Source organism: Pagrus major, chromosome 15, assembly GCF_040436345.1.
Source record: "Pagrus major chromosome 15, Pma_NU_1.0".
NCBI lineage: Eukaryota > Metazoa > Chordata > Actinopteri > Spariformes > Sparidae > Pagrus > Pagrus major.
In genome coordinates this window covers 10,616,040-10,643,201 of record NC_133229.1, presented here as the reverse complement: position 1 = coordinate 10,643,201, position 27,162 = coordinate 10,616,040, and the positions used below count along the sequence as shown (strand labels likewise).

The 27,162-nt window shown below is 42.2% G+C and overlaps 1 protein-coding gene across 3 annotated transcripts in view; it reads right to left on the bottom strand.

Annotated features, from left to right (window-relative positions):
* LOC141009307 (neurexin-1a) overlaps positions 1-27,162 on the bottom strand; it is a 272,300-nt gene that overhangs the window by 150,384 nt on the left and 94,754 nt on the right. For 2 of the 3 annotated variants that reach the window (XM_073481849.1, XM_073481848.1), the window contains 6 exons: positions 25,084-25,385; positions 21,978-22,001; positions 20,696-20,857; positions 16,118-16,559; positions 9,852-10,235; positions 1,511-1,714 (listed from right to left, as the gene is read on the bottom strand). In XM_073481849.1, coding sequence (XP_073337950.1) covers positions 1,511-1,714; positions 9,852-10,235; positions 16,118-16,559; positions 20,696-20,857; positions 21,978-22,001; positions 25,084-25,385 — 1,518 coding nt within the window. Of the gene's footprint in view, positions 1-1,510; positions 1,715-9,851; positions 10,236-16,117; positions 16,560-20,695; positions 20,858-21,956; positions 22,002-25,083; positions 25,386-27,162 lie in introns of all 3 variants that reach the window. The other variant, XM_073481851.1, reaches the window with a different exon arrangement.

The window sequence follows — 27,162 nt, the reverse complement described above, 5'->3', positions numbered from 1 at the left end:
CATGACAAGTTATATGTATTATATATTGTTTTTTCTATGCTTTGTTTATTAGCCCTCATGGTTGAAAAAGACACATTTCATACAGAAATGTACAGTATTTTGTATTTTGTAGAGTATTTTGTGTTTAGCAACAGACATAACTAATGAATGAGCTAATAATTCCAAAAAAACAGTGGCATTGCTTGCTAAGTATAACATCTGAATACTTCTCCTACCAGTCAAGAATAGTAAAAGCAGCTCTTTCCTTTTAGTAACAACTAATGATTCTCTTGATCCTACCACAACTTTGTTTCTCATTTCCATCAAACAATGACAAAACTAATCTTCTACCATGCAGCAAAGCCATGTAGACTGCCACTATTTCTATGTCGTTTTTTTACCTCCCTGCCTCCTCAGGCTGAGCTCGTGCCATGCTCTGAGAAAGGTGACCCAGATCGAACTCCCCTCCCCTCACTTCCCATTTGGCCCTGCCTGTCGTGTGTCGTCAACCACAGCAGAAAAGTGGTCGCAAACAGCCAGAGACCGACACTAGCCTACCCACACAGGGAATGCTCTGCTTTTTTTTTGACGGAAGGACGAGGGAAGACAGGCTTCAAGGGCTAACGCTGGGGACACACTCAAAAAACACTAAAATGTGTCAAAGATAATCCAAAAGAAAACAAAACACTGTGACCTGTTGTTTCCATCTGAGGGCATCTTTTTGTGCTCGTAATGATCGGACTTGTCAGCCCTGTCGGTGTGTGGCGCTGTCGTGTCTTCTGTGCCGGGACACGTGCTTCCTCGTGGTTGACAGCAGTCTACTTTGTATGCGTCACTAAACGGCTCCGCTTAAGGAGCCCATTTCTGTTTAGCCAGTGGAAAGGAGAAATAGATGGCTATCATTTGTGCGGCGTTGCTCTGTTTGGGAGATATCAAACTTTTTTCACAGACATCATTGCATTCTTTCCAGAGCAAATGATCACACATACACACACTTGCACAGACTCTTTCATTTTGTCCTGAATGTTCTTTTTTTTTTTTGCTGCAGGCTTTTCCTCTCCTCATTTAAGACACAGCTGCTGATGTAAGTGCAATCATGCATTCCTTCATATATGAACAAAAGATTAAAAAAATGTGTGGGCACTGGCTACAGCTCACAATTAAGAGCTGCATCATATTACTATCACTATATGCTCAGAGTATTCATCTTTAGAGGAATTATTAGCATCCTCATGGATGTATTTGAAACATCTCTAGGGAAGAGTATGAGCTTTAAGGGCAATTCTCTTTAGAGTAATACACACGTATAGATGATTTGAGGTTAGTTGATGGAGTGGGCAGCGAGCATTCCCTGCTGGGCAACGGCAGTCGTGCGCTCAACTGGCAGTGAGCGGAGAGCCGCAGACTCTTGCCATTGAAAGTCTTTTACACCTTCTCCTTCTATTCAAAATATGTATATGTGTGTGAGAGAGAGAGACTGAGTGTGAGACAGTGGACTGCCGCTGCAGTCGGTGTATGTCCGAGGCGTTACCTAAATTGACAGTGAGGCGGACGCGGCCGCTCTCCAGCTCTAGACGCAGGGTGTCAGCTGAGTCCCGGGATGTGGTGGCTATTAGGATGCCATAGGCTCGCTGGGAGCGGAAGCGCAGGGACACATCCTCGGCTTCTGTGTGCATCACCACTGGCAGCTGGACCTTCATAAACTTGCTGCCGTCATAGCTGAGGATGGTCGCCTCTGCAGAGAGAAAAAAAACAAAAGATGTCTTTTTTGTGGATATAAGTGAGTGTTGTGACATGAAGGAAATACATTACGTTGGAAGATATTAAATACAAAAAAATGCATTTGGAGGTCACCAAACGCACAGTGAGAAAGCCTATTATAGGTCTGTTAGACAAATGCACTCGGATGCTGCTACTGCAACACTATCTCCTCAGCGTGCCTCCACTGACTTGTCATCCAGCATCCAGCCCATTCATGAAGAGATGATTAAACCATAGAGTTGACAAACACAGGGACAACTACAGTCTTCCAGCAGAGTCTCAGACATGTGCTCTGCAGGATTGTTAGGGAGGGCTACTGCGTCTCACCGACACCTTGAGTCACTCTGACTGCACATGAATCCCCACAATCAAGCTGCTAGAAGCACAAATACAATACAAAATCAATGGGTCAATTCAAAACTCACAGAGTAAGTGACTCCTAAACGGCTTGTACACAGATATGTCATCCGGGAGCAGTGTGTGGAGACTTGTCACAAGTGTAGCATCATATTACACTGTGTACTACAGCTGACAGCTACCCAAACTCCCTGCAAAGTCTGCCTGAGTTCTGTCTTACTCCGTGCCAATTTAGGTGGTGGTCACCATCAGTGGAAACACAGTATCAGTGGAGTATTGAGGCAGTTACATGTGAAGACAGTAGTGAAAAAAACACATTATAAGAAAGGAGAAAGAAATTACAGAAAAGGAGGTGAAGGTAAACAGTGTTATTGGTCTTACAAGAGAACAAGTGGCAGCCTTGCATCGACGATGTCTTATATCTGCAATATAATAGTGATAAACTACGAATGGAAAAATTGATATTGACCGAGGGAAAAAAAAAAAAACACAAGCGGCGACAGAATCGTAATTGTCTGTGGACCTTGAATATTGAGCTTCTGCTCAGGGTGACTGCATTTACTCAAAGCATTAGGCAGCCGCCTGGAGAAATGCTGGGGAGATTGTTTAACGCTGGCAGGAGGTTGTAACAGCATTTCCGGTAGTGTAACTAAACCATAACCCAATAACAAAGCCATTACTGCAGCTGCAGCACTGAGACAGATAGAAGCCGAGTTGGAGGGACGGGGAGATGGAGAGCGGCGGGGGCGATAGGGTACCAATGTACACACCACCACCTCATCACCACTTCCTCGTCACACAGAGCCAATGTCACATCCATCCCCTGGGATGACTCCGTCACATTCCTCACCCAAATCCAATTTCTCCACGCCCTCCTGGGGTATGCTGCAGATGACAGGGGCGTGTGACAAATGAGTTCTCACTGCTAAACTGTCTGCTTCCTGCCAGGGAGCCAAAGCAAAGAGCTGCATTTAGAAAGTGTTAGCAAATGCAAGGAAAAATGGCGTTACTGTTTAGGCTCTGCTAATAGTTGAAAAGTGTTTGTCACTGAAAAATCAGCTCGCAATTAGACGCAGTGAGAACATTTAGCATTGTAGCATATGCTTACTTAACACTGTACATAAACATTCAGCAAGGGTTGTTCAGGTGCATGTTTAGCAGGGAAGATTGGATGTGAAAACACTACAGCGCAAAAAATGAGTGACAGATCTGAGTGCTGCGCTGTATAGAATTCCTGCTCCAGCATGAATAAAACCCCTTTTAAATGGCCTCAGTCTGAAATAGGATCCAAAAGGTGAAACAAGAAGAGAAAATGAACTCATCCTAAAGATAACTCCACAAAACACTTTACACATTTAAGTTCAGTTTGTTTATTCAGTTGTGAAAATAAAGAGTTTGTTTATTTAGTTTAGGCATAAAAAAATTAATCAATGAAGAACTTTCTCCTCTGATTAAAATGTCATCCCCAAAACTACACTGTGCACCTTTAAAGTGTTTAAAGTTGCATTGTGGGAAATGTAGGCGCCTGGTTTTGAAAAGCAGTCCAATGGTCTGGCATTGCACTGCTATAACACTGTTGGACTCATTATAGACATTTTAAAAACACATTTTAACACATTACCCACAATGCAACTCAGCCACTGAGTGCATTCACCAGAGGAATTTAGCAGATTATATGCAGCTTCTTCTGGAGCCACAAAAGGCTTTCTACTACTTTTTCACATATACAGCCATGCCCCCCAAGATCTGTAAACACATCTAATGTGTAAAATTGGTGGAGTTACCCTTTAATTATCAAATGTATATAGCAAACATCATGGAGTCTAGTCAACCGACTGCTATAATCATAAAAAAAAAAAAACAGATGCCTATGAAGAATCATGGCCAAAAGAAAAATAATGATGTGATGCAACATCTCATTTTATTCATATGAATAATCTTGATTTTTTTTAGACTGAATTGATGTGGAAAATGAATCACAACTGGAGTATATATTGCATTTCATCCAACATGTCACCTCTGCTGAGATTCATTTATCAAGAGGTTGTCTAAAACCCCATAAATAAGAAAAGTCCAGATAGATATGAAAATATGGAGAATGACATGTGAGCGCATCATTACCTAATGCAACAAGAGCACCTGTCAAAAATCCAATCCTGGAAGCCGAGTCCATTTTAATGGCACTCCATGTTTAATATCAAAATAAATTGAGAGGACTGAAGCTGGAGCCTCTGTCTGTGCCAACCCAACAGGAGGCTGTCAGAGGGGAGATGGAGCTTACCAAACTAAACCAAGCATTCATTTTCCGTCTTGTAAAGCACAATACAACATTGTTTTCTGATTTTCACAAGAAAACAAGGAGTGATTGGGGGGGGGGCACTTACAGAAGTAACAAATAAGGTTGTTTTACTAACAAGGGGGGAGTACTGGCAGACAGACACACAGTCCTCGCTCCATTCTCCCCCAAGGAGAACAGGCTCTGCAGGAAGGGAGAGCTGTCAGCTGTATGTCACACAATTGTGATGTCCCACAGTATCAGGGCGCCAGGCCCGACACAATTCAAAATTTGCTGGAAAACACCTGCCAAAGGCTTCTGGAAAATGTTTTCAAGGCTCAGAGATATCATAAATAATTCAAAGCTGCTCATGTCTTCTTCACCGCAGCCCTCTTTGAGTGTCTTAGTATACACAATCCAAGAAACAGACTCACTGGCTACTAAATGTTCAGCTAAGTAGATTTCCAGAGACACATAAACTATTCTCTTTCCATACAGAAAGAAAGAGCATCATCCTTGGACAGCTTCAAGACCGCTGCTCTGTGACCATATGGCAACTTCATCAGGGCTACAAAATGAGAGCAAAGATAGAAAATGGATCAGTGTGTCTATTCAGAGTAGTTGAATCTGCAACTTCAGCAAGAGCTGTCAGGAATACACGCCACAGCCAAGATGGTAAAGATTTAGTATGTGCAATTGAGGTTTTTCAGCCCATTGAGACTATTAAAGGAGAATTACCACTTAGTTTAATGATTTACAAGTTAATCTTAAGTCTTTGTTCTTTGCTGCGCTATCAAGGTCTCCCCGACAAGACCTATTATACGAAGCTGTAGGGAGCAGACACGAAAAGCTGTTATGTACAACTCAAACATCGTCCTTGGACAAAAACTGTGAGTCCCATTGAATGTTTCCTTCAGGTTTGTGCCCTACAACAATTTTGATTACCTCCATCCCACAACACGTGCTTACATCCCCAGAAAAATCTACCCCCAGCACTCTCATGGTCACATTTTCCGTGTTTTTCAACCAATTTTCTGAGCGTCTGTGTACACAGCTTAAGGGGATGAGACGACCAGTTCTCTCTAATTTGTGACTATATTCAAGTGTGGTGAATGGTGACTAACACACAGTGTGCTGTCAAAGGGCATGGCTAAAATGCGCTTAAATGCTAAAACTCAGCCATATTCCCCTTTGAGGGCATTTCACAATTACGCAATAACATTCTGCACCTCTTGGCTTTCGCTCTGGGCCAATGGCAAATGGCTTTATGCTCTGAAAAGCAAATAAATTTGCTAAAGAACCAGTTCTTTATTGTCATACTAATTTAATACATAATGGTATAATGTATCCTATCAAAATGTTGTAGATATTGTCATTGTTGGCTATATTTTGGAGCATGATATTCGACATACATTGAAGATACTGGCAATATCATAAGATTCAATGTTTCCAGTTAAAGGGGCACTATGTAGTTTTGGGGAAGAAATTCAACATCAGAATTTTAACATTTACAACATTAATGAGACAATAATACAAACTCAGTTTCTTTCCCATAAATGAATAAACAAGCTGTTCTCAGAGGAACATAAGGTCCCCAGAACACTGTTTGAAGCTAGAAAGGTGGCAGGGTCCACCAAATATAAACAAAGCAAAACAGTATGAAACTGTGCTGTCCTTTAAGGTCGGTTTGTTTATTCAGTTTATTTAGTCATTGAAACAAAGAGAGCTTGTTTATTTAGTATGAAGATCTTTTTCTTCTGATTAAGATTTCTTGTGTAGGATCACTGCATTTTACAACAAACAAAGATTGTAAGCTGGTGAGCAGTTAAAAGCAGAAGAAAATCACCGAGCAGTGTTATGTGCATATGTCATTATGTTAGTATGTATGTGTGTCTAGCACATGTGTTCAGAGAGCATAGTTGTGTATCGACCTCTGTATTGATCTCCACACCTATGATATTGTGAGTAAACATCCATCTGCAGCCGCTGTCCATGTGAAATAATGCAGGTGCTGTCAGTATTGGAATCAAGCATGTCATACCTCATTAGGGAATACGTGCATGTGCTGCAGCGCACCTACTACACCATCTGGGAGGCTGCCTTAGCCCCACACTGCAAGACTAATATTTGGGCTAATTAGCAACTGGAGGAACAATGAAGGGGAAGACATTTGGGATGCAAGGGGGGAAAATTGCTTTGTCTGCTTAATTAAAATCTCTCAAAATAGGGCGAATAGCTCCATGGTTCTCTTCCGAAAGCTCCACCTCCTGTTCCTCTCACTCGTTGTCGTCCTCCTCCTCCGCCATATGCAGTAGCTGTATTTTGCCACCGGGTGGTACACCATGCATGGATAAGTGAGAGCTGGGGTAATTCTTTTGACAGCTCCTCGGCCTGCTGGTGCCTGCTCCATCCTACCAGCGCAGAGGCAATCTGGAGCCATCAAAACAGCTGGCAGCACGCCAGGACCCGTCCTCCATACCACTGCTCCCACACACACTCTCGCCGGTGCCAGTCTCATACACAGAGCCGAGACAGCAAGAAAACAAGAGAGTTGGACAGAGGACACGAGACGCCAGAAGACGGCCGAGTGTTAGATGGGAGGAGAGTGAGGGTCAGAGTGGCAGAGAGACTTTGTAACATGCAGCACTTCTGTGATCTGGTTTCAGAGCTGCATGTTTGCTGCTTTTGTTTTCAGTCGAGGTCATAGTGGATTATATCATTTTGAATCCAAGAGCACTCTCCGGATAAGTAATTATCTTAGTGAAGTGAAACGATCTGTATCCCATGCCCACTCCACCTCCCTCATATACTATGCCCTAATTCCTGTCAACTCATTAGCTGGGATGGGAAGAGCACATGTGGAGACTCAGAGCAGTGCAGAGCCAAGCCTAACTAACACATTTATCAGAGATGGAGGAAGTTCGGCTTCGCTCTTTCATATATTCTTTCAGCTCTTTTCCCTCCAAAATTAAATATTAATTCCTGTCTTGGTGTTACATCCTTGCAATCACAAGACACGTCATGACTGAATAAAATGCATCCATAGCAGCAAACAGCTAGAGCAAAACCTCTCTGGTATCATGTGTTTTTGAGTTATTTTGCTTCCATGTGACTCAGCAGATTTCGATCAGCATCCGCCCGTTTCATTAGCATCCTCAGGCAGACAAATTCTACATCGCAATTACAGGAGATTTAGGCACCATCGCTTTACAAGGTGGATGAGTTGAGCGCCGTCGAGAAGCACGAACACATGTAGAGATGACACATGTGACTGCGTGGGACGTGTTACATTTCCAACGGGAGGTTTTTTTTTCCTTCGATGAGAGAACCTGTTCCTGCCGTCTTGCCTGTGCAGATGCATCACACTGTGATAACAGTGTGACATGCTTGGGCTCCTTTTTGACATTTGCCTTGATTATGCATATGTTAACTGTTTTTGCTCATTTGCTGCTGTTGTTCTGTTGAGACTTCATGATGAAAAGTCTATACGTACTGCTGCAACCACTTAAGCACAATCCTGGCATCAAGGATATATTGTAAACACAGTATGTGTCGAGGGTAATATGTGTGCTGATGTTCATATACAGTAGCTTTAAATACACTGTAGGTGATGGCTATTATTTATTCATGAATACAAAATAAACATGTCATTAAGCCACTCATCTATGCTTGAGTAAAAAAAAAAAAAAAACACTATTGATTGATATTGTTAGGCCCTCAACTGATATTCATCACACCCAAATCCAGGGCTATTAATATAAGTTAATATTGCTAATCTCTCTTTGGTGAATGAACTATACATCCCTCATATTTATTCACTCAGTCTGATTATGTAAATAGGCCTGAAATTCCAATTTAAGTCAGATAATAATTGCCTGCAGAGCAGACCATATTAGCAAGTGAAGGATTTGGCTTCCTCACACAGGCGGTTGTTGTTTTAATCCAGCTAGATTTCAATCAAAGAGGTCGAAAGGTCGTCTGGTCAAAAAGGTCAACCAGCTTCTGTAATACCGAACGAGCAGAAAAGCAAGGCTATGCTGAGCTAACAGAAGAAGAGAACAAAATACAAATACTGTAAAAAGGATATGCAGTGGAAAGTTTAAAGCCAGTTTAGCGAGATGGGAAACCAGAAACCTGCATTCTAATGCTCCCAATGGTTGCAAAAAGAAGTCTGATTGTATGTAAGTTTATGAAAAACATCCCTAAAAACAATGAGTTTTTGGTCTCAATAAGTCTTTTTCAAGAAAGATGATGTTCATTTTGTAAGTAATGACCCAATTTCGAGCAAACTGGCCAAAAACGCAGGGTATGCTTTAGGGCGTGATGGACTTGTGATTGACAAGTCACTACTACCTCAACCTGTCAATCAGGATGGAGACGTAGCAATGCATATGCATGTCACTGTGTCCTTCTAAAAAGTGGTGAACTTGTTTTCGGGTGTTGATTGGGTTTTCACTTCGACTCTTTGAAAGTTAATGCAACATTTTGGTCGTCTTTACATGTCTTGTTCAGTGCTGTACTAAAAGACACCCCAAAATTAGCATCCCAGTAAATATCACAGTTAACCTTAATTAGGGATGTATCTTGCTAACCAAGCTACCTAGCTAACTAACACTCTAGCTGATAACTTAGCATTTGCTATGCTAACGGCAGATGGTCCCTGGGTTCTCAGTCAAACCTATCACTCGCTCCTCTCCAGCTCCACCCTCTCATCCAAATACGGTCACTTCTGGTTCCAGAAACCTTTGATGCTTCAAAATGGTAGTCCACACATTAATGTGGCTATGTCCGCTTATTTTATACAGTATACGTATCAGACAATGAGCTAAAAGAGTTCACTATGTGACACTCACTTCTCCTCTTTCTCTTCTCTGGAAGAGATTGGGATAAGTATTCTGCACCAGGTCTGGTCATGAGCGACTGGTTTGATGAGCCAAATGGTTAGCAGAAGACAGCCAATTTACAGGCTAGTGTGCATGGCGGACGTGACCAGCAGCGTCTCAGTGGTGCATCAGTCACCTGCCACTCAACGTAGTCTAACATCAGCCAGTCAACACTCCGCGTGCCCTCACTCATTCTGTCTGCCTCTCTGTGGATGTCTACCTCCACAGGCACACTTTCTTCCCTGTCTTACATTGCTTTCTGTTTGCTGTTTGAGAGCTGCTGATGTTCAACCATCAGTCTAGATAAAAATACCACATGCAGACTTTTGTCTGGTGATGCTGTTCAACCCGCATTTGAAAGAAGGTCCCCATCAGACGTAGAACACTAAAACTATAGCCGTTATAATTAAAATCAGCTCGTTTCTGGTTGTCTTTGATGTCAATTATATTCACGATCCCATCCCTACCTCAAGACAATGCATAGTGAGGTACAAGTGTGTCACTGTGTAGCATTGTCGACAAATCCAGATTATGCACACCAGACAGAAACTACATGCTTCCACACTGCTGGGTAGATGAAAAAAACAAAGCCTTACCTCGTTCACAGGAGCGTCCGAGGTAACCAGTACCGGAGCAGTCACACACGTAGCGGTTCCAGCCCTCTCTACAGACCCCGTTGTTTTGGCAGGGGTTGCTCAAACACTGTTTGGGGGGCTCCTTAGAGCAGGAGGGCTTGACCCCGGTAGCCTTCTGGACCTCGGCCAGGCGCCGGACATCCTTACTCTGTCCGTCAATGAACAGATCCCGAATGCAGCCCACGTAGCCGTAGTTGAGTAGTGCTGTCCACACCTCAGTAGGGAACACCAGCCCCATCTTGTTCTCTGGCAGACCCCCGAGGTAGAGATTGTCATCCAAGTCCAGAATCTCACTTTCTCCGGGGGCTGTGTAGGCAGTACGGAGGGTGTTGATAGAGATGGTACCTGAGAAAAGAGGAGAATAAACAGTTGGATAAGTTTATTTTCTTCCTGTTTTTTAACAACTATGAGGTTATTCACCAGATGGACAGATTATAACACCTATCTCTGACTGTCGATGCCAAATGGCTCTATGTGCCCTGCAGTAACACAAACACGTAGAGACGACCCAGTTAAAGATGGTTTGATGAAGAAATTAGCTTAATTAGTGTTATCCATCTGGACAGGGTCAGGATTTTCTTCATTTAGAATGACTGATGAGTGTTGATAACACACATTAATCACAGGACAGCTAGTCTATTAGTAGCCTAATCTAGGATCCCTAAGAGTATCCTCTCCATTTTCCTTGGATTTCCCATAATAAATCTCCTTTATCTATAAAGCAGTGGTCATAAAACAGAAAGGAGAGGAAAAGAAAAATCGTTGCACCCTCTATCATTTCAGCCAAGCAACCAAACAAAACAAAAACAAAAAAAACAAAAAAACATCATAGCCATCTTTTAGACCTTGATTAACGGACTGCAGGTTGTTTTTTTTTTTCCACCCTGTCTCTCCTTCTGTTTGCCTCTCCAACACATAAACCTGCAATGAGAGTTTGTGTGTTTCCCCACCATGATTTATCGCTCTCATTCAGGTTTAATTCTCGATCTGGAGCACGGTAAACAACAGCGGACATGACTGGACTGTAAAGCTGTAGAGAGGAAGGCCTTACCGTGGGACTCAGACTGGGGTGATTAATTTGTATATGGATCTGTTACTCTCAGTGCAGGAGCCATTGTGGATCTTTAATTAATGGTGGCTGCCTCCACTGCCCACATCCTCGTCCAGTAATCTATATACCCCGCTGCTGTGGATCCACACAGGCCACTGCCTCAGGAGAGTGGCAGCGAAAATAGTAGCGTAAGGATGCTCAAAAATAAATTTGCCATAAAGTCATAATTTGCATTTTGAGTGGCAGATGCATGCCATGACAGATATGAGGGAGCTATTAGCTGATTGCCTCGGGCTAAATGGCAGAGTCCTAACTGCTTGTATGTGGAAGAAGAGCGCCGCTTTTAAGTTACTTTTCCAGTCAAAGTGTTTATGTTCGGAAACAAGCCCTAAGCCACGCATGAATTTTCAAGAGGGCTGGCTGGCACACTTTAGAGACACATTAGACATTAAATGGGGCCTTTCACATTTCATTACAGCTACCATTAGCATGCATGAATATACATATCAAATTTATTTATATGTATGATAAGAATATGTATATCTTTTTTCAATGAAAGCACACATTTATTGTGTTTCTCTTTGCTTTTTAAATCATGAGATACACTGAAATCACTCTGTAAGCTATTAATACTCTAGTTAATGTATGTTCCTTACAGCCAAGGTGAGCCGGCCGTCTTGCGAAAGTGCTTGGGAGAGACAGCTAAGGACCTAGTGCACAATGATTAACCTGGTCCCACTAACATGTTCCAGCTCTTTTCTCGGGGTCTTGGCCCCAGGCATCTGTTCCAGCACTTTCCTGCCGCCACCCACTGCCCCGGCTCTCTCCAGCCACAGCTGTTGTGACTTCCAAGCTTTGCACACTTGGCAAGGGCCACCCGTCACGCAGCCAGAACAGCTCCCTTCAGGTTATAGCTAACGAGCTCACTACATCAAACTCATTAGCGGGGAAACTTTTCTCCGAGTAGAGCAGGTGCCCGGCTGAAGAATGAGCATTGGTGAGGTCAGCGTGGATCGTGATGGAAGTATCTGCACTCCATGTATGGCAGATGTAGAAGATGTAGTAGGAAATATCTTTACATTCACAAACTCTTAAAGGATCATCATCTAATGCTTATTTTAAATCATGTGCTAACTGTATGAGTCTTGTAACAGTCATAAACAGCAAATAAGGATGTTGTACGTCTACGGTAAGCATGTCTGTCTAAATTGATGTAAGTGCGAGACAAGAGAAGGATGTCAGCATCTTTCAGGCATCGGCTCAGAGTGCTCTGCTCACTTGTCACAGTCCTGTAAGGAAGTGTGCAAACAGAGTCAAGCTATGTTAAGTCACAAGGCACTACACAGTCCCATGGGGATGTGTGCCATCACCAGGCTCATGAGAAACATAGCACACGTACACACACGCGTTGCGGGACGGCCTATGTTTGGAACAGCATTCATAGCCGAAAGGGGAAGGGGTTGTGTCTCTGCGAACGCTAGCGAGCATAAAAGAGGAGGAGATGGATACAGAACAAGATGGGAACATGAAGATAAAGATGTCTGGAAAGAAGATGAGGGAGGGGTGTATGATGGCAGATAAGAAAGCAGAGGAGGGAGCACAGCAGCAAATAATATCTCGCCAAGCAAGTACAGGGCGTACAGTTTAAGAGGGTTGATCAAAATGATGATGCAGGCAATAATTGAGGGTGAGTATTGATGACAGAGATCGCCATTCAAGCCAACTTGAAAGTACTTTGACCGCATTTCTGTCTCTCTCTTTCTCTTTCTCTACAGGCTGACCTGTGAGCGGTACTCCATCATCAAACCTGAAGGTAGGGGTCCAAATGACAGCTCAGATCTCTCTCGCACTTTCTGCATCAGCAGCCAGGCTCAGCTTGGCATGATGTCCCCTAACCCCACTCACACATCCCCAAAACATGTTAGACAGGGGATTACTGCAATCCAGTTAGGGCGATACGGCCAAATCTCTCTATGTGATTGGATTCTCTGTAGAGAGAGAAGCTTGTGAGTGGGCTGCCGGGATGTGTTGTCTATGTGTGTGTGTGTGTGTGTGTGTGTGAACGTGCATGTGTCTGTTTGTGTACTGTAAAGTGTGCGCGTGTTTGTGTGTGAAGTAGTGGCGTGCGTTCCCCGGCAGGAAGTGGGAGCCACGACGGAGCAATGTCCGTGTAATGTCTCTGATGAGTGACCCACGGCACTCCCTGGCCCAGAAGCCCTCACTTAAAAGCAGAGTGTCTCTTAGCGTCTCTAATGCATTGAGGTTAGAAGATGCTGTCTGGGAGCGAGAGTCCATTTACAGAGTTGCATCCTGCAGGAAGAGCCAAGCTAATCTAAATAGGGCAGGGATCATTATCCGCCATTGTCACGGCTGCAGGAAGTGTTGCACTTGGAGGACCCGGCTGCAGATAATTATGTCTGGCTGCCATGTTGCACTTGTTTTGAGTGATGCGCTTGATGGTGAATAAAACATCTGACATACAGATGAAAAGGCGAGCGTGCCATTTGTTTCATGACTCGTGCTCTCAGGGGGATAAGTGAATCCTTTCTTACGTTTTAAAATTCCCTAATTCCATCAACTATTGAAAAGCAAAACAACAACAAAGGGCACTGGAGTGTATAATGGCCTGCAAGAGCCCAGCTAGTGTTGTGGTAGAGGGGAGTAGACTGTTTTATTGAGCTTCACGTGTGGACTATTAAGGCTCAATAGTATGTTGACAGGGATTGATTATGTTCATTCAGGCTCTCATAAAGGTAACAAATAAGTAGAGCGCGACACAAACATCTCTATATTCTATTTCCACACATTTCTTTCCACACATTTCTTTCTTTCACAAAGCTCTAAATTAGCTTAGCATTCACCGAAATATCAATTTGTGGTGATAATTTAAGCGGGAAATAAATATATAAAATCCACATTTAGAAAAGCTATTGTGAAGGTTTTTGTAGCACTCAATTTGCTATTTAATGCACCATTACAATTACATGTATCCTGTGGGAATGGAAAATCGCATGAGGCCTTTTCAGTACAAAAGAACTACAAAAATTTTAATGCTTCCATTTGAGATGCCATGCACACATCATTACACACGGAAAACAATAGAGCTTTGTGCTGCGTGTGGAAATCTCAAGATGCAAGATTTCTAGATTTAGGCCGACTGCATACTTGGTAATTTTAATTGGCTTAAAATCACAGGGTGAGCGGAGATGAGCGGAGATGAAATAGCGCTGGTTAATTTGAAAAATTGCTTCATAACTTTAAACGCAGGGAGTATCCCGGCCGTTTTGTTACTCTCCTCACACGGGAAGTAATCAGAATGCATAGACCTCTTTACAGTGTGTCCGCTTGTAAGTGTTGATGCCTTTGACTTGAGGACGGGAAGAAAAGTTATCCTGAAATGTCATTAGTGCACAGCTCAGCACAGCACTGTGCAGTAACTGTCTCAGTCCTGGGAGAGACCACCTCCTGTTTCCATGGAAACTTAGGCAGGGTAGACAGAGAGAACAGCGAGTGGAGTGAGCTCGACTAACAAAAAAGATGTTCGATAGCTTTTGTGTGTGCGTGTGTGTCTCTGTGTGTGTGTACTGCATGTAAGCCTGTGGGGGTGGATGATGGGAGGATACTAGACAGATAATGAACACAATCTAATTTAGCAAGACAGTGTTTCTTATAGTTTGGTCTACCATAACTAAATGTTGTAGATTTATGTTATTTGAGAAGTCACCCACATCTAGTTTTCTTCCAAGCCACTCAGTGCTGTATATTACTGTATATGAATGTATTCAGTCACTTCAAACAGAGTATTGGAGCTAAGTACATGTAATAAAAAGAAAAAACCTTCATTGATTAATGCAGCTGAAGGTGGAATTTAAAAAAAAGCACATGAATGGGCTCTATAGCTATTTTAACCACGTCTATAGCTCTATTAAGACCACAACCCACTACTGCTTTGGGGGTAATGAAACAGTTAATCTAATTTCCACCTCTTGAGATGGAGTGGAAAACATGGTCAAGGGGTATATCTAATTTGCAAAGTGACATTGCGGGGCCTTGGCTCTAAGCACACGCTAACAAATTGCTGCTTAGATAAGCAAATCAACAGGGACCAGAGCAGAGCAACCCGGGGCTTAGAGGACACGACAGGAGAGAGGGCAAAGTCATTTTGAGGCATATATGTCTGGAATCCTGACATATGACACATCGGCACCAGCATCTGAAGTTAGTGACCATTTTTCATTAAATGGCCAGAACTGTTTACAACAAGCATCCACTGCAAACTAATGTTACATTTTCAGTGTTGATGTAGTGTTGCTGCAGTTGAATAACTTAATGTAGATGGTGTACAGCAGAGCTTGTATGGAAAAAAAATCTGACTCATGTTCTCAGATTGTTTAATTAAATTAATATTAAAATGTTGGATCATTGATGAGTAGCAACTTCAGCAGGTCTCTCTATTTGCTTGCATGGTCTGTAACTGAAGCAAATTATGTTATGCTGCGTATGTGTTGTCAGATCAATGAAGATGTTGGCCTAATATGATTGTGTTTTGTATATTTGCATGTATTTTCTTACATTACAACGTGTTGAGTAGAGTAACAAACAATTCTTTTAATTACCAATTGATCTGTCGACCATGTTCATGATTAATTGATTAAAGGTGCAATAAGTAAGAATTGGCCATCTGTTGAATTCATTCTCAAAGCACATATGATATCACCATCATATCACTCGAGTAACAGCTAACTGCTGCTAATTGTAGCTGCCATTAGCTATTTAGCTCAGTTATCAGTGCAGCTAGCGGATGGAGCGGGACTGGCCAGGGCTAGCTAGCATGCTATCTTCAGTAGATATCTCTGCACCACAATACATGGATGTCATATCATCAACCCAGTTATTTTTTTTAACATTCTTTTGATAATTTTAAAATGTTTAAATGTTTTCAACTGTAATTCTTATTGACGTCTTCAAATTGCTCCTTTTGTCCAACTAAATGTCCAAAACCCAAAGATCTCTTTATGAGAAGTCATAAATGACAACCTAATCAACTAATTGATGCATTGGCTAACCACTGCAGCTGTAGCATTGAGCTCTTAGGGCCACCATACAGCTGCCAGAGGCCACACTTTCCAATTACATGTTTTTCGTCAATAATGATTGTAAATGTGTTGAAAGTTACCTGATCTGCCATCCCGCTGGAAGTCCACATGGTACCACTCCCCATCATTGACTTTCTTATTGACTGCCCTGGTCTTCGTTGTTCCTGAGCCCATGTCCAGCAGCAGGAACAGATGGCCATCCAGCATCTCAATGGCAAAGAAGTCCACCTTGAGAGACTGGGGACTCTTGGAGTCCTTCGGCTGCTGCTTGGGCTTGCCGTGGCTGAAGAGGAGAAGGCCGTTGGGCTCGGTGGTGCGGAAGTCGAAGGAGATGGAGCCTGTCTTCTTCGCGTTCCACTTGTTGAGGATGATATAAGACTCTGGCGTCTCAAATGTGATGGGGTCCAGAGTGGCCACATTCTCGCACTTGAAGGCCACCGTGCCATGGATTTTCATCTTGGGATCACCCAGCTTGGCCAGCCTGGACAGCTCGAGTCTCACATCGTTGTTTTTGTATACAACCTGAAAAAGGACAGGAGAAGGTCAGGCAAATATCACCAACAAAATAAAAGACTGTCTTTTTAAGCTATTTGCAGAATGTTCAGTACATGTTGCAGCCAATCTTATAATTCTTATGTATGACAGCTTTCAAAAATTAATGAGCTGGATGAGTCAAACAGCAGTTGTCCATGTGACATTTCACCCCCTCGGGACAGTGTGTCATAAGCAGCGCTTGCACGGCTCAATCCATGGTCATCTTTGTCACGCTGTACCTATACATGAGAAAATGAGTTTAAGTGGCATCAAATGTCACTCACATCACCCTGCTTTCTTTGCAGCCTTTTTGAAGCCTCCACAACACATGCAAAGTGTACTCTGGCTGGGTGAAGTGAGAATAGTTGAGACATCCATTTGGACTTCTAGAATCAGTGTCAACTGAGGGAAGAGACAGCCTCGATTTTTAAAAGGCAGTGGTGATAACGGTTGGAGAAAATGATTCTATCAGGCAGCATCTCCTGGGATTGTATGTGAAAAGTGAGATGGAGAGTGATAAATCTAAACGGCTGCCTTGATTGCAGGTGTGGAGTAAAATGCTGATTAAGGCCCCTGTTGCAGCCTGTGATTAGAATGAAAGTGGGCAGATGATAGATGCCTCTCTAAAAGTGAATTAAAAATGAGAGCATGATCACACACATAGCTACATTCAGTATACTATACAATTTAGAAAATTGGTGAGGAGCAAAAATCTACATATTTTCATACAGAAGCCATCCTATGAATAGCAGTGTATAGTCACACTTAAAGACACTTAAAACCAGACATGGTTTGGCATCAGAGTGCTTCACTAAATGAAGTGCATTAGTGCTGTGACCTTTGAGTTGCCAAGTGTTGTAACGCTAAGGCGCACAAGTGACAGACAGTAGCAACCCATTATAAAGGATGAACCATGATGGCATTAAAAGACCTATTAACTACAGACTAGAATCATTATCACACGGTACAGTGCAAGAATCAACCAACCAATTTGCCAACATGATTGTTTTTATTTACTCCTTCGTATAAAACTCATCTTTAATCTCCCGTTTCATAGTTATATAAAGGCATATTAAATTTTGCATGTGAAGTAAATCTTCAGAACGCATCTCTGCAGACTAAGAAGCAGCTATAATGTGTGTGGGGGGGACATTGCGCGCTGCACTGTGTAAATGGCAACAGTCTTGCAAAATTAGAGACAGACATAACCTCGTCATTATCCAATCTCTGTAATGAAAGAGTATCTGGTGTAAGTGCAGCTGTAATAGCAAGAGTCCCTCCGTCTAGTTACACCCAATTTCCATATGAGAAACTAATTAACATTGTCGTGGATGTCAAAACTTTTTCATTAAAACATCAGTGCGCTCATGATATTTCAAAATTACCTCAACACAAAAAACACTCACACAAATTGGAAGTGTTTTGATATAATGTGTCAATTAGCCTGCAAAGCAAATATTGTGAAGACAACTAAGACTCTAAATGCAAAGCTGTAAATATGGCAGGAGTGACTAATATTTAACAATATCCCATAGGGGAACAAGCCAAGTCAATGATCTCTTCCACATCACTCAAGTGACGCATAGCCATTTCTGGTTTGTATGCATATGTACAGCATTTATATAAGAGTTCAAAAAGTAAAGCTATAGTGCTTCAACAGGACAAATCAAATGAGTTACAGCTGTGGAAAACACTGCCCATGTTCTCTATTTGTTGCCATGCTAAGCGTTCACCTGAAAACGGGGACACCTCCGATGGGATTGCATTTGCATGGAGCATTATGTTTATCACTGAGTCAGATCTACTGTGTCTAACTGTTCAGGTAGATGGAGCCCAAAGCGGTGCATCAGAGTTAGGTAAGCTCAGGCTTAGTTTCTTGTAAATGCTTTGTGACTGACTGTATCAGACTGCATTTAACTGCAAGGAAAACAGGAAACCGATAATGGCGGGCTTTTATTGCCACGTCTTTATCTTCCTGATAAAACAAAAAAATGTAGGTTCTCAAGTTTGACTGAGAGCCAAGAGAAATGTTTTAAAGGAATAGAATCTGTTCATAGGAATAGAATGAGAATAAGAGGGAAATTTGACAAGAATCCCCGACAAGAGAAATCATGTAAAGAGAGTAAAGAAATAAGAGATGGACTTAGGTCATGTAGACTGAAAGTGTAAAAGATACAGCCCATAAACTCAAATCAATTCCTTATAGTCAAGACAAAGGGCACCTTTCAGAGTCAAAGGAGCTTTGGTCTGAGCTACAACTGGTGCTGCACTACAGTGCTGCACTAATTTGTCATCAAGCTAGTGCTGTGACAACTGAGCTATTACTGCACCACCGTTTGTTTTGCCATCAGAACCAACAGGCAGGCGTGGCAACTCACACTGGAATCTGCACACGAATGCTGCGACGAGTCACGTCGGAACATGCCATCAATCAGGGCCAGCAGCACAAGCTGTTAAACCAGTGCTAATATGTTATCATGACACACACAGAAGATGACCGAGGCGTCTGTTTGACTCAACAGGCTGGATGAGGCGATGCAGTAAACTTGTCAATGTACTAAAAACGTCAGCAACAAATTAAAAGCCAAGTGAATTAAACTGACTGCTAGTTTGACAATGTATGAACTAAATCTCTTTTTTTTGTATCTGCATTCTGTAGGAACACTAAAAAATAAATATTAGGGTTAGGGATAGAGAAAATAGGGTTAGAGAAAAAATAAAAAGAGGGTTAGAGTTAGGGGTTGGAGATGAAATTATGTCTGTCTCACATCTCCTTGCAATAATCACAGCTAAGATCATATTTTTACATTTTGCACTGACAGCAGCTCACACACAGCACACCGGGGGTGGATGACCATTCTTAGGGTGCACCAATCCCATTCCATTTGTTACCACATCTGCAGCACCTCAGAGACATGCAGTTAACTAAGACGCTCCCCTCAACAACCAGACCTGTAATGAGCTGGCCATGGCATGCGGACATGTGGTCCACGCCTGGCCTGCTCATTAAACGCAGCCGCCTCAGACCTCTCCGTGAGGTTCAGTGAGGTTGACAGGCTGCACTTGTGGTAAGAGAGAAAATGTAGGACACCAAAGGAGCAAGCGAAGGTACACAAAAGAAAAAGGACAGAGACGAGGCGAAGGGGAAACAGCTTTGAGAAATTAAAAGATAAATGGCTGGATCATTTTGCAGTACTTTGGAGATTTGCCTGGTAGGTATCTCTGTATGTCCCTGGTGGCTCCTGAAGTAAATGCTTTAGGTCAGAATACCTATTTATCATCAAAAATGTTTAAAAAATGCTACCGTACAGCTGAGGTATAACTTATGAACCCTCTGCAGGAGAGATTTCCTCTTCTTTGCTTCATCTCTAGGGATAAAGTGGAGGCTATATACATACTCCCTGAATACTGGAACACATAAGTAAAGGGGCAAGTGACAAATGACATACTGTAAGTCATAAGCCAGATTCAAAGGGCCCATTACGCCATGGAGCATCCGAGATATAAAATGTGCTGAATTCATTCATCACCTAGCAGCGTAAACATGTCAAACAGTGATATGCATTTCTGCACCTTGTTGTGTGCTCTTTTTCAAGGTGAGGGTTATATCACAGCTAGGCATTTGCTGCACTAATAGACATCATACTACTACTTCTGATAACACCACAAATAATAGTAATAAGGTTAGTCATGAGAAAAGGTCAAAGATAATATTCACCAGGGGAAGAATAGTGATGTGTTAAGTGCGTGAGTTGGCTGACTGCTCATGAAAATCCGACTGCCTGGTCTCAGGGATCACTGCTCCTTATTGAATCCACCTGACAGAGCTGTGCTAAATTCCACCCTAAGACAGAGTCCGTCATGTGTGGCTGTGTGGTACGCCAGAGCCCTCGATGTGCACGTGTGTGCATAACATTATGAGCGCACTGAGGGGGTGGCTGAGGAAAAATAAAGTTTAGTGTGATAGTATGTGAGGTATGCAAGCGAAACAAACTAAAGCAAAGTGTAAATGATGAGACAAGGTCAGTGTGTGGGTGGAAGGGCCTGTGTTGGTGTCCTAAGGTGAAGCCAGTCATACCCTGTACACCCACCAGTCTCAGAGTGCATACAAGAGTGGTGTTTACCTCCTTGAGGCAGCCCATGAAGTTGTTGCTAACCGGCGATCCGGGCAGGTCAGCAGTGCTAGGACTCCCGCCAACATAGAAAAAGTCGTCAGAGCCTAGCATGGTGTAGTCTTCTTGAGTATATCCTGTGGTGGTCAGAATCCCATCCACGGATATTGTTACCTAGACAAAAAAGCACAGGGAAAGGACACGCTATACTCAGACAGCCTATATACTGCAATGATATTGCCTTTCCTTCTTGTTGTCTTTGACAGACATCCCTATGTTTTATTTCTGAAACCCATTTTCATGTCTGTTTTCATTGTCTTTTTTCATTGTCTTTTTTCTTGTCTTTTTTCTTGTTTTATTTTATTATTTTGTCCAGTTTGATTAGTTGGAAGACTGCAAGCCTTCAAAGGAATGCTATTCTAGTTAGTGAAAGTTAGTGAACTGCCCATACAACAGTGTTAGTATTGCCCCTACTGCAACTTAAAAGTACTTTAGCAGACACAAAAATGGTGTTAGTAGAATGTTATCCAGGTTAGTTTAACTATTAATTTCATATTAGTACGTCCAGCAGTTCTACAAAAGAAATCAAAACGTGCTACTAGGTTAGAGAGGGAGCACATGCTCTGAAAAGCACAAACACCTTTTAGTACAGGACAATGACTGAGGGTGTTAGACAAATAATAACATGCATGCATTTGTCTTTTCTTTTTGATTTAGAGTATACAAAAAGAAAATTTTCCCGAATTCTCGATCGGGATACAAGATCAGTATTATGACACTTGCCGGTGTCAGATGCATGCAAAAGCTCATGAACACTACGAAACCACGAAAAAAAATAAGAAAGCACCAGAAAAGCACCAAGGACAAACACAGCTCAACTGTCACATTCATGTTGACAAATGGGCAGTGTGACATTTGCAACACGGAGTCGAAGTGCATGCCATGCAAAGTGAATGGGGATACAACTGGCTGAGCCAAAGAGCATCAGGCCAGCCAGAGAAGGAGAGGGTCCTCATTATTAACCACAGCCTGATGCAAAAGGCTTGAAATGATGCTCCTAAAAAGGTGGATCAAACAGAATTGGACAGGAAACAAGTGAAATAAAGAGGGTGAAACCAATGAATGAACCAAGAAATTAAAAAGGATTTGAAAAGTAAGCAGAAGAGTACCAACCGCAATTTCCCTTTTTTTGTAAATGACGTCTACAGTAAAAAAAGAAAGAAAAGAAACACACGGCAAACCCAAACTAAGAAACAATTAGAATGATATCTACCGAACAATGTAGTTTGTTTACCATAGCGTGTCCAATGCCTGAGTGCTTTGTGGAAAAGGGGGGAGAAAGGAAATTAAAAACTGTGAACAGAATAACGATTGTTACTCAAATAATATATGATGGTCAATACTGTTAGTACATTGTTAAACGGCAAAAACCATACTGGTTAGTAGAATGACACATTCCATGAATGATGTTAGTTCCAAAGCATGTTAGTAACATAGAGAAAAAGGGCAAAATAAGTTTAACAAGAAAAAAGCAGACCAAGGAAATAACAAGAATGCTCCACAGGAGGTGCCAGAGCTCAACCAGTGACTCCCTAAGCTCCTCATGGTGTTTTTTGCACCATGTTCTGTATGTGACCATACTGTTCAGAAGCAGAAACAACTCCCTTACCTAAGTCCTGACAACAGGTTATGATTGACAGACATCAAATGGTTCATAAGAAAGAATGCCTAAAGCACATCAGTTGACCCTTTTTAACAAACTCCTAAGTTCAAGACCATTCGAAAGCTTTATTTCTTTTCTTGGTACCAGTATTTGCCTTCTTTTGTACATGGTTTTAGGCTTGAGACCAATCCAGTGTTTCACACTTTCCGGCGCTCATACAATACTGTACCTCCGTTTGGTCTTATTGATGAACTTTAGGATCACTTTACTGCAATGAGACAAAGCAAAGAAGACCCTGACACAGAATGAGGAGGATGGCAACTTTGATTCCCCCACAGAGCATGCACTCAATATGCTTGGTTTTCTTTCACAATTGGAATGCAGTGAATGTTCGAGCAGGCCAAATCCTTAGGTTTGCCAATAATCAATTTGCTGATTATGCAAAAGAAGCAGCTTTGGTGCTGAGGTGAAGACAAACATTTCCCACCAAATGAGCAGGAACACATCTAGAGATGTCTTAATGATGTGTTTATAAAGTTTTGAATGACTGTGCTTAGAAATTTCTCTTAACAAACTCTTTACATTCATCAAAATAATCAGTTTGATATTGATGGGTAAATCAGTCTAACACGTTCTACATACTTGCTCGGCAAACTTGAAAAGCTATTTTTTTTTACACTACAGTCTACAAAAAAAGAAGAAGAAGAAGAAGAAGAAGAAGAAGAAGAAGAGGAAGAGGAAGAGGAAGAAGAAGAAGAAGAAGAAGAAGAAGAAGAAGAAGAAGAAGAAGAAGAAGAAGAAGTAGACAACATGCCCTCATCATCCCCTTGGGGAAATTCAACTTTTTTCACTCCGAAGATGCCGAACCCTAACTCAATTATACCCTTGATGACATCTTCACCTGACTTCTTCATTTCCATCAAACAATGCCCCTCCTGTTCTGCTAGCTTTGGCAAGTAATCTACACCAACCACTTAGGACCTTAGCATGCTGTCAACAAGTTTCCAGAGCATCCTAACTGCCCTGATTGACTTGTAGCGACAGCAGTGGATTTCTCTTAGACTGATGCAAAGGAGCAAGATGTTGGGAGCAATGATGGAGATAGGCAGTCAGCCTTGTTCTGTTTTTGTATGTTTATGCAGGTAGTGTAGGAGTGTCTCTGTGCCTCAACCAACTCTTGTCTACGTGGTACAATGAGGATATTAGACCCCCTCATGGATTTACATCGCATTAGATTATAATCTTCAGTCAACTGGAAGAGGAGTTCCTGGTGGAACTGGACTTCAGGTCCAGAGTCTCTGAAATCAGATGATAAGTGATTATTGAAATGTTAGAGTTAGATCTACAGGGAAAAAACATCACTGGCTAAGCCACTGGGTCTGGGTCCAAATGCATTGGATACCTATAGCAGTGGTTTGTGCACCTTGGGTTAGAGCCCAATGCCTCGTTGTTAGCCCATCTTTTACCTGTGGCCTACCAGGCTGTGTACAGTATACTGGAGAAGGCCCTGTTGTAACAGGCAACACATCAACTTATGGAATCAGTGATCAGGATCCTACTATAGATGTGGTAACAATTAGCGGACGTTAGAATGTGGACGTCCAACCAAGAACTAATTTGGTGTTGGCTTACATCAACTGAAATGGGCGAGCTGGTTGTTACTGTAGAAAGCCAATGAGAATGTGTTGATGTGTGTCTCAGCAAGCCTTTGTTCTCTTCAGATCACTCATGAGTCCCAAAGATTGGCACTGTTGTCATATCCAAGGGCGGTCTGCCACGAGCAGAGTGGCAGCTGCATCCTAACATCATTTAATATATGTTGGCGTGGTACAAAGCAGTTGTATTTAATCTGTTTGCAATGCAACAAACACTCACTGACCTCTGTCGCTTCACTCTTGCCAGGACAATCTGTTCCTGCAGGTGGATGTGCCTGCAAATGCTCAACGGCCAAGGGCTCCGCTTTACACCACGCCTTCATCCCATCTGATTCCTTTGCTCTTGGTAAGAATCAGACAGGAACCAATTCTGTTGATACTCTGGCCAGCCCCTCATTTATGAGAAGCATTGCCACAGGCGAATGGCACTATCCGATGTCCTCTGATGTTAACAAATGTAATTGGCAGAAGCCGCTGAATGAGATTTCTGAAGAAGCCTAGCCCGGTCACGCTGTCACTCAATAGTCTCTTAAGAGTTATTAATGCAGAGGTGAGTCTCCAAGGCCATGTAGGAAAAGGCCTATAGATCTAGTTAGAGAGGTTTGCCTGTACTCGTAGAACTTACATTTCAAAGCTTAACCCTAGATTTAAATATGCTTTTGTCCAAAAGTTTAATGTCTTAACATGTTCTTATTTCCTGAAGAGACTAAAGATTTGAATTGTTTTTAAAGGGTAAATAAGTCATACCAATATACTTTAAGTTACATTAAACAAGGTAAAACACCCCAGAAATGTTAACTCTTTGTCACATCTGAATGTGCATGAATGTTCTGAATGCTGTTTAGATGCAACATCTTTTTTTTCCTCCCTCAAACTGTAACTCAATAAGAGGTCTTAATTCACATCTAGATGTCTCTGCTCACTTGCGGTTCTGCTTTATCTCCACCATACACCACCATGATTCAATTTAGCAATCCAATTACAATGTCTGGAAAAAATAATATATTGTATGATGGTAATGATTTAAGTGCATTTGTTTTGATTCATTTACTGAGTCTCTGCATCACCCTCTGTACTGTTACCTGACGTAGATTCCTTGTTACTTTGACATCATGCCAATCATTGTCATTAAATTTCCCATTGACTGGCTCCACAAGAGCTTCAAAGGCTCCAGACCCCAAATTAATGACGAGTGAGACAGCCCCATTTTTCAGTGCCAGGTTGACGTAATCAGCTGATTTGCCCGTGTGCAGCATCAGTCCATTCCTCTGTAGGGTTTTGAATGACAATGTGATTTCATCACTGCTGCTTTGAATCGGGTTCAAGGACAAGTCGTAGCAGAAGAACTCAGATCCTTTGAAGGTTGCGACATACTCTTCTTTTCCTGCGGAGACAAAAAAAAAAGAAATATGTTGCATTAATGTCTTGGCCTCTTGGGTGCCCGTCGGGTAGCTGTCAGAAAAAATGAGAAATAGACTCTCAAAAATGTTGGATTAGTAATAAACACACTGAAATTGAAGAGAGGTGGCATGCTGAAACGTGATGGAAGGTACATTGAGAGAAATTCCGACTAGCTCTCATGAGCAGCTAGTACCTACCTCGTTAAGAAACACAGGTGTATGGAGCATAACACTGTGACTGCTATTCTTGGACTTCACATGTCACACTAAGCAGACTATTTCCGCTTTTGCCCTGAATCCAAAAAAAGACAATATTCCTACTATCGCGATCTTTGGGTGCAGATTCGATATGTAGGTCAATGTCAAGACGTCAACATCCTCTGTGAGGTCACAATGGCCTCAAGTAACGTTACCAGTTCTCACTGACAAACTGATGATAATTACTGTGAGATAACGATGATGTTAGTGCTTGATTGGAAAAGTTATAAATAAAGCCTGTGGTGAGCTCACAGGTTAAGCTCTCCCCCCTGAAAGGAGAAGGCAGGGCTCTGAAGCTCATAGCTGAGCCAGTCAGTGCTTCCGCCGTCTACAGCAGTCTAGGTTTTTTAAGGGGCTTTTGACGAAGCAGCTGACCTCCAGTCAGCCAGAAGTGAGGCTCTGACTGGCTGTCTTCTGAGCAACAGTGCTACCAGCCTTGCCCTGTTGGCAGGGATCTGGTGGGTGGGTGGTGGTTGGGTCAAACCAAATAATCAAATCCAGACAAAACCAACTAGATTTAATTAGTAATGATGAGATACTGCTGACGACAGCAGTTGAAGTTGAGAGAAGCTTCAATGACTCCATATGCTGCGGCTTGAGTTATAAACAGAAGACAGTTTGATGAGTTAAGACTAGAGTTCAGGAGTTTCGGTAAAAAATAAAGTTTGAATCGTGTCCCTCTGATTCTGTTAGAGCTGGGACGACATGCTTAACTCCAGATATGATACAAATACTTTACAGCACTGGTTTCCATGTGCTGTTCTTCTTTTCTCACACAATGATATCTTTGGGATAAAGGTTGGGGCACTAAGGACTCAGTGCTATATCAACATGTAGCTGTAGACTGCAGCTGCCCTTCACGGCAATCAAGGACTATGTATGTATTCACCAACTGTATGTCCACTTATGTACCCAATGCTTACAGAACCTTATTGGGCTAATTTACGTGAGAACCTCGTGAGAAGATTTGAGAAGAGTAAACATCACCTTAGCCCGTCTGATCTTGCACAATGTTCACTCATGATAATTAGGCCACACACTCAGCTACAAAGAGATGTGAACACACACATTTGAAGCTGGAGTACTACACTTCAAACAATTAATGCTCAACATTGTGACCTCCCAGCATTAGAAGACAGCTCAAGAAGCCTCTCAACTAACAAAGACCACAGGCTAAACAAACACTTACTGAGATATCCTCTTGCTTTTACACAGGTAAATTAGACCAACACATAGTCAGCTGTCTGTCAGGTTCATAATAGCTTCGGTCTTCTTTGTAAAACCACAGGTAATGAGGAGATTTACTTGCGTTAGGGTCAATTGTGTCAGAGAGAAATAAGTGAGCTTAGATAAGTCATTCAAATCAAACATTTATGTTCTAACTCCAACCACATTTGAACAGTGAACCCTGCAACTTGTGGAGATGTCAATCAATATCTTTACACTTCTACAAATCAATATCTGTGGTATGAAGGTTTATCAATAAATTCTCACTTGTTCGTG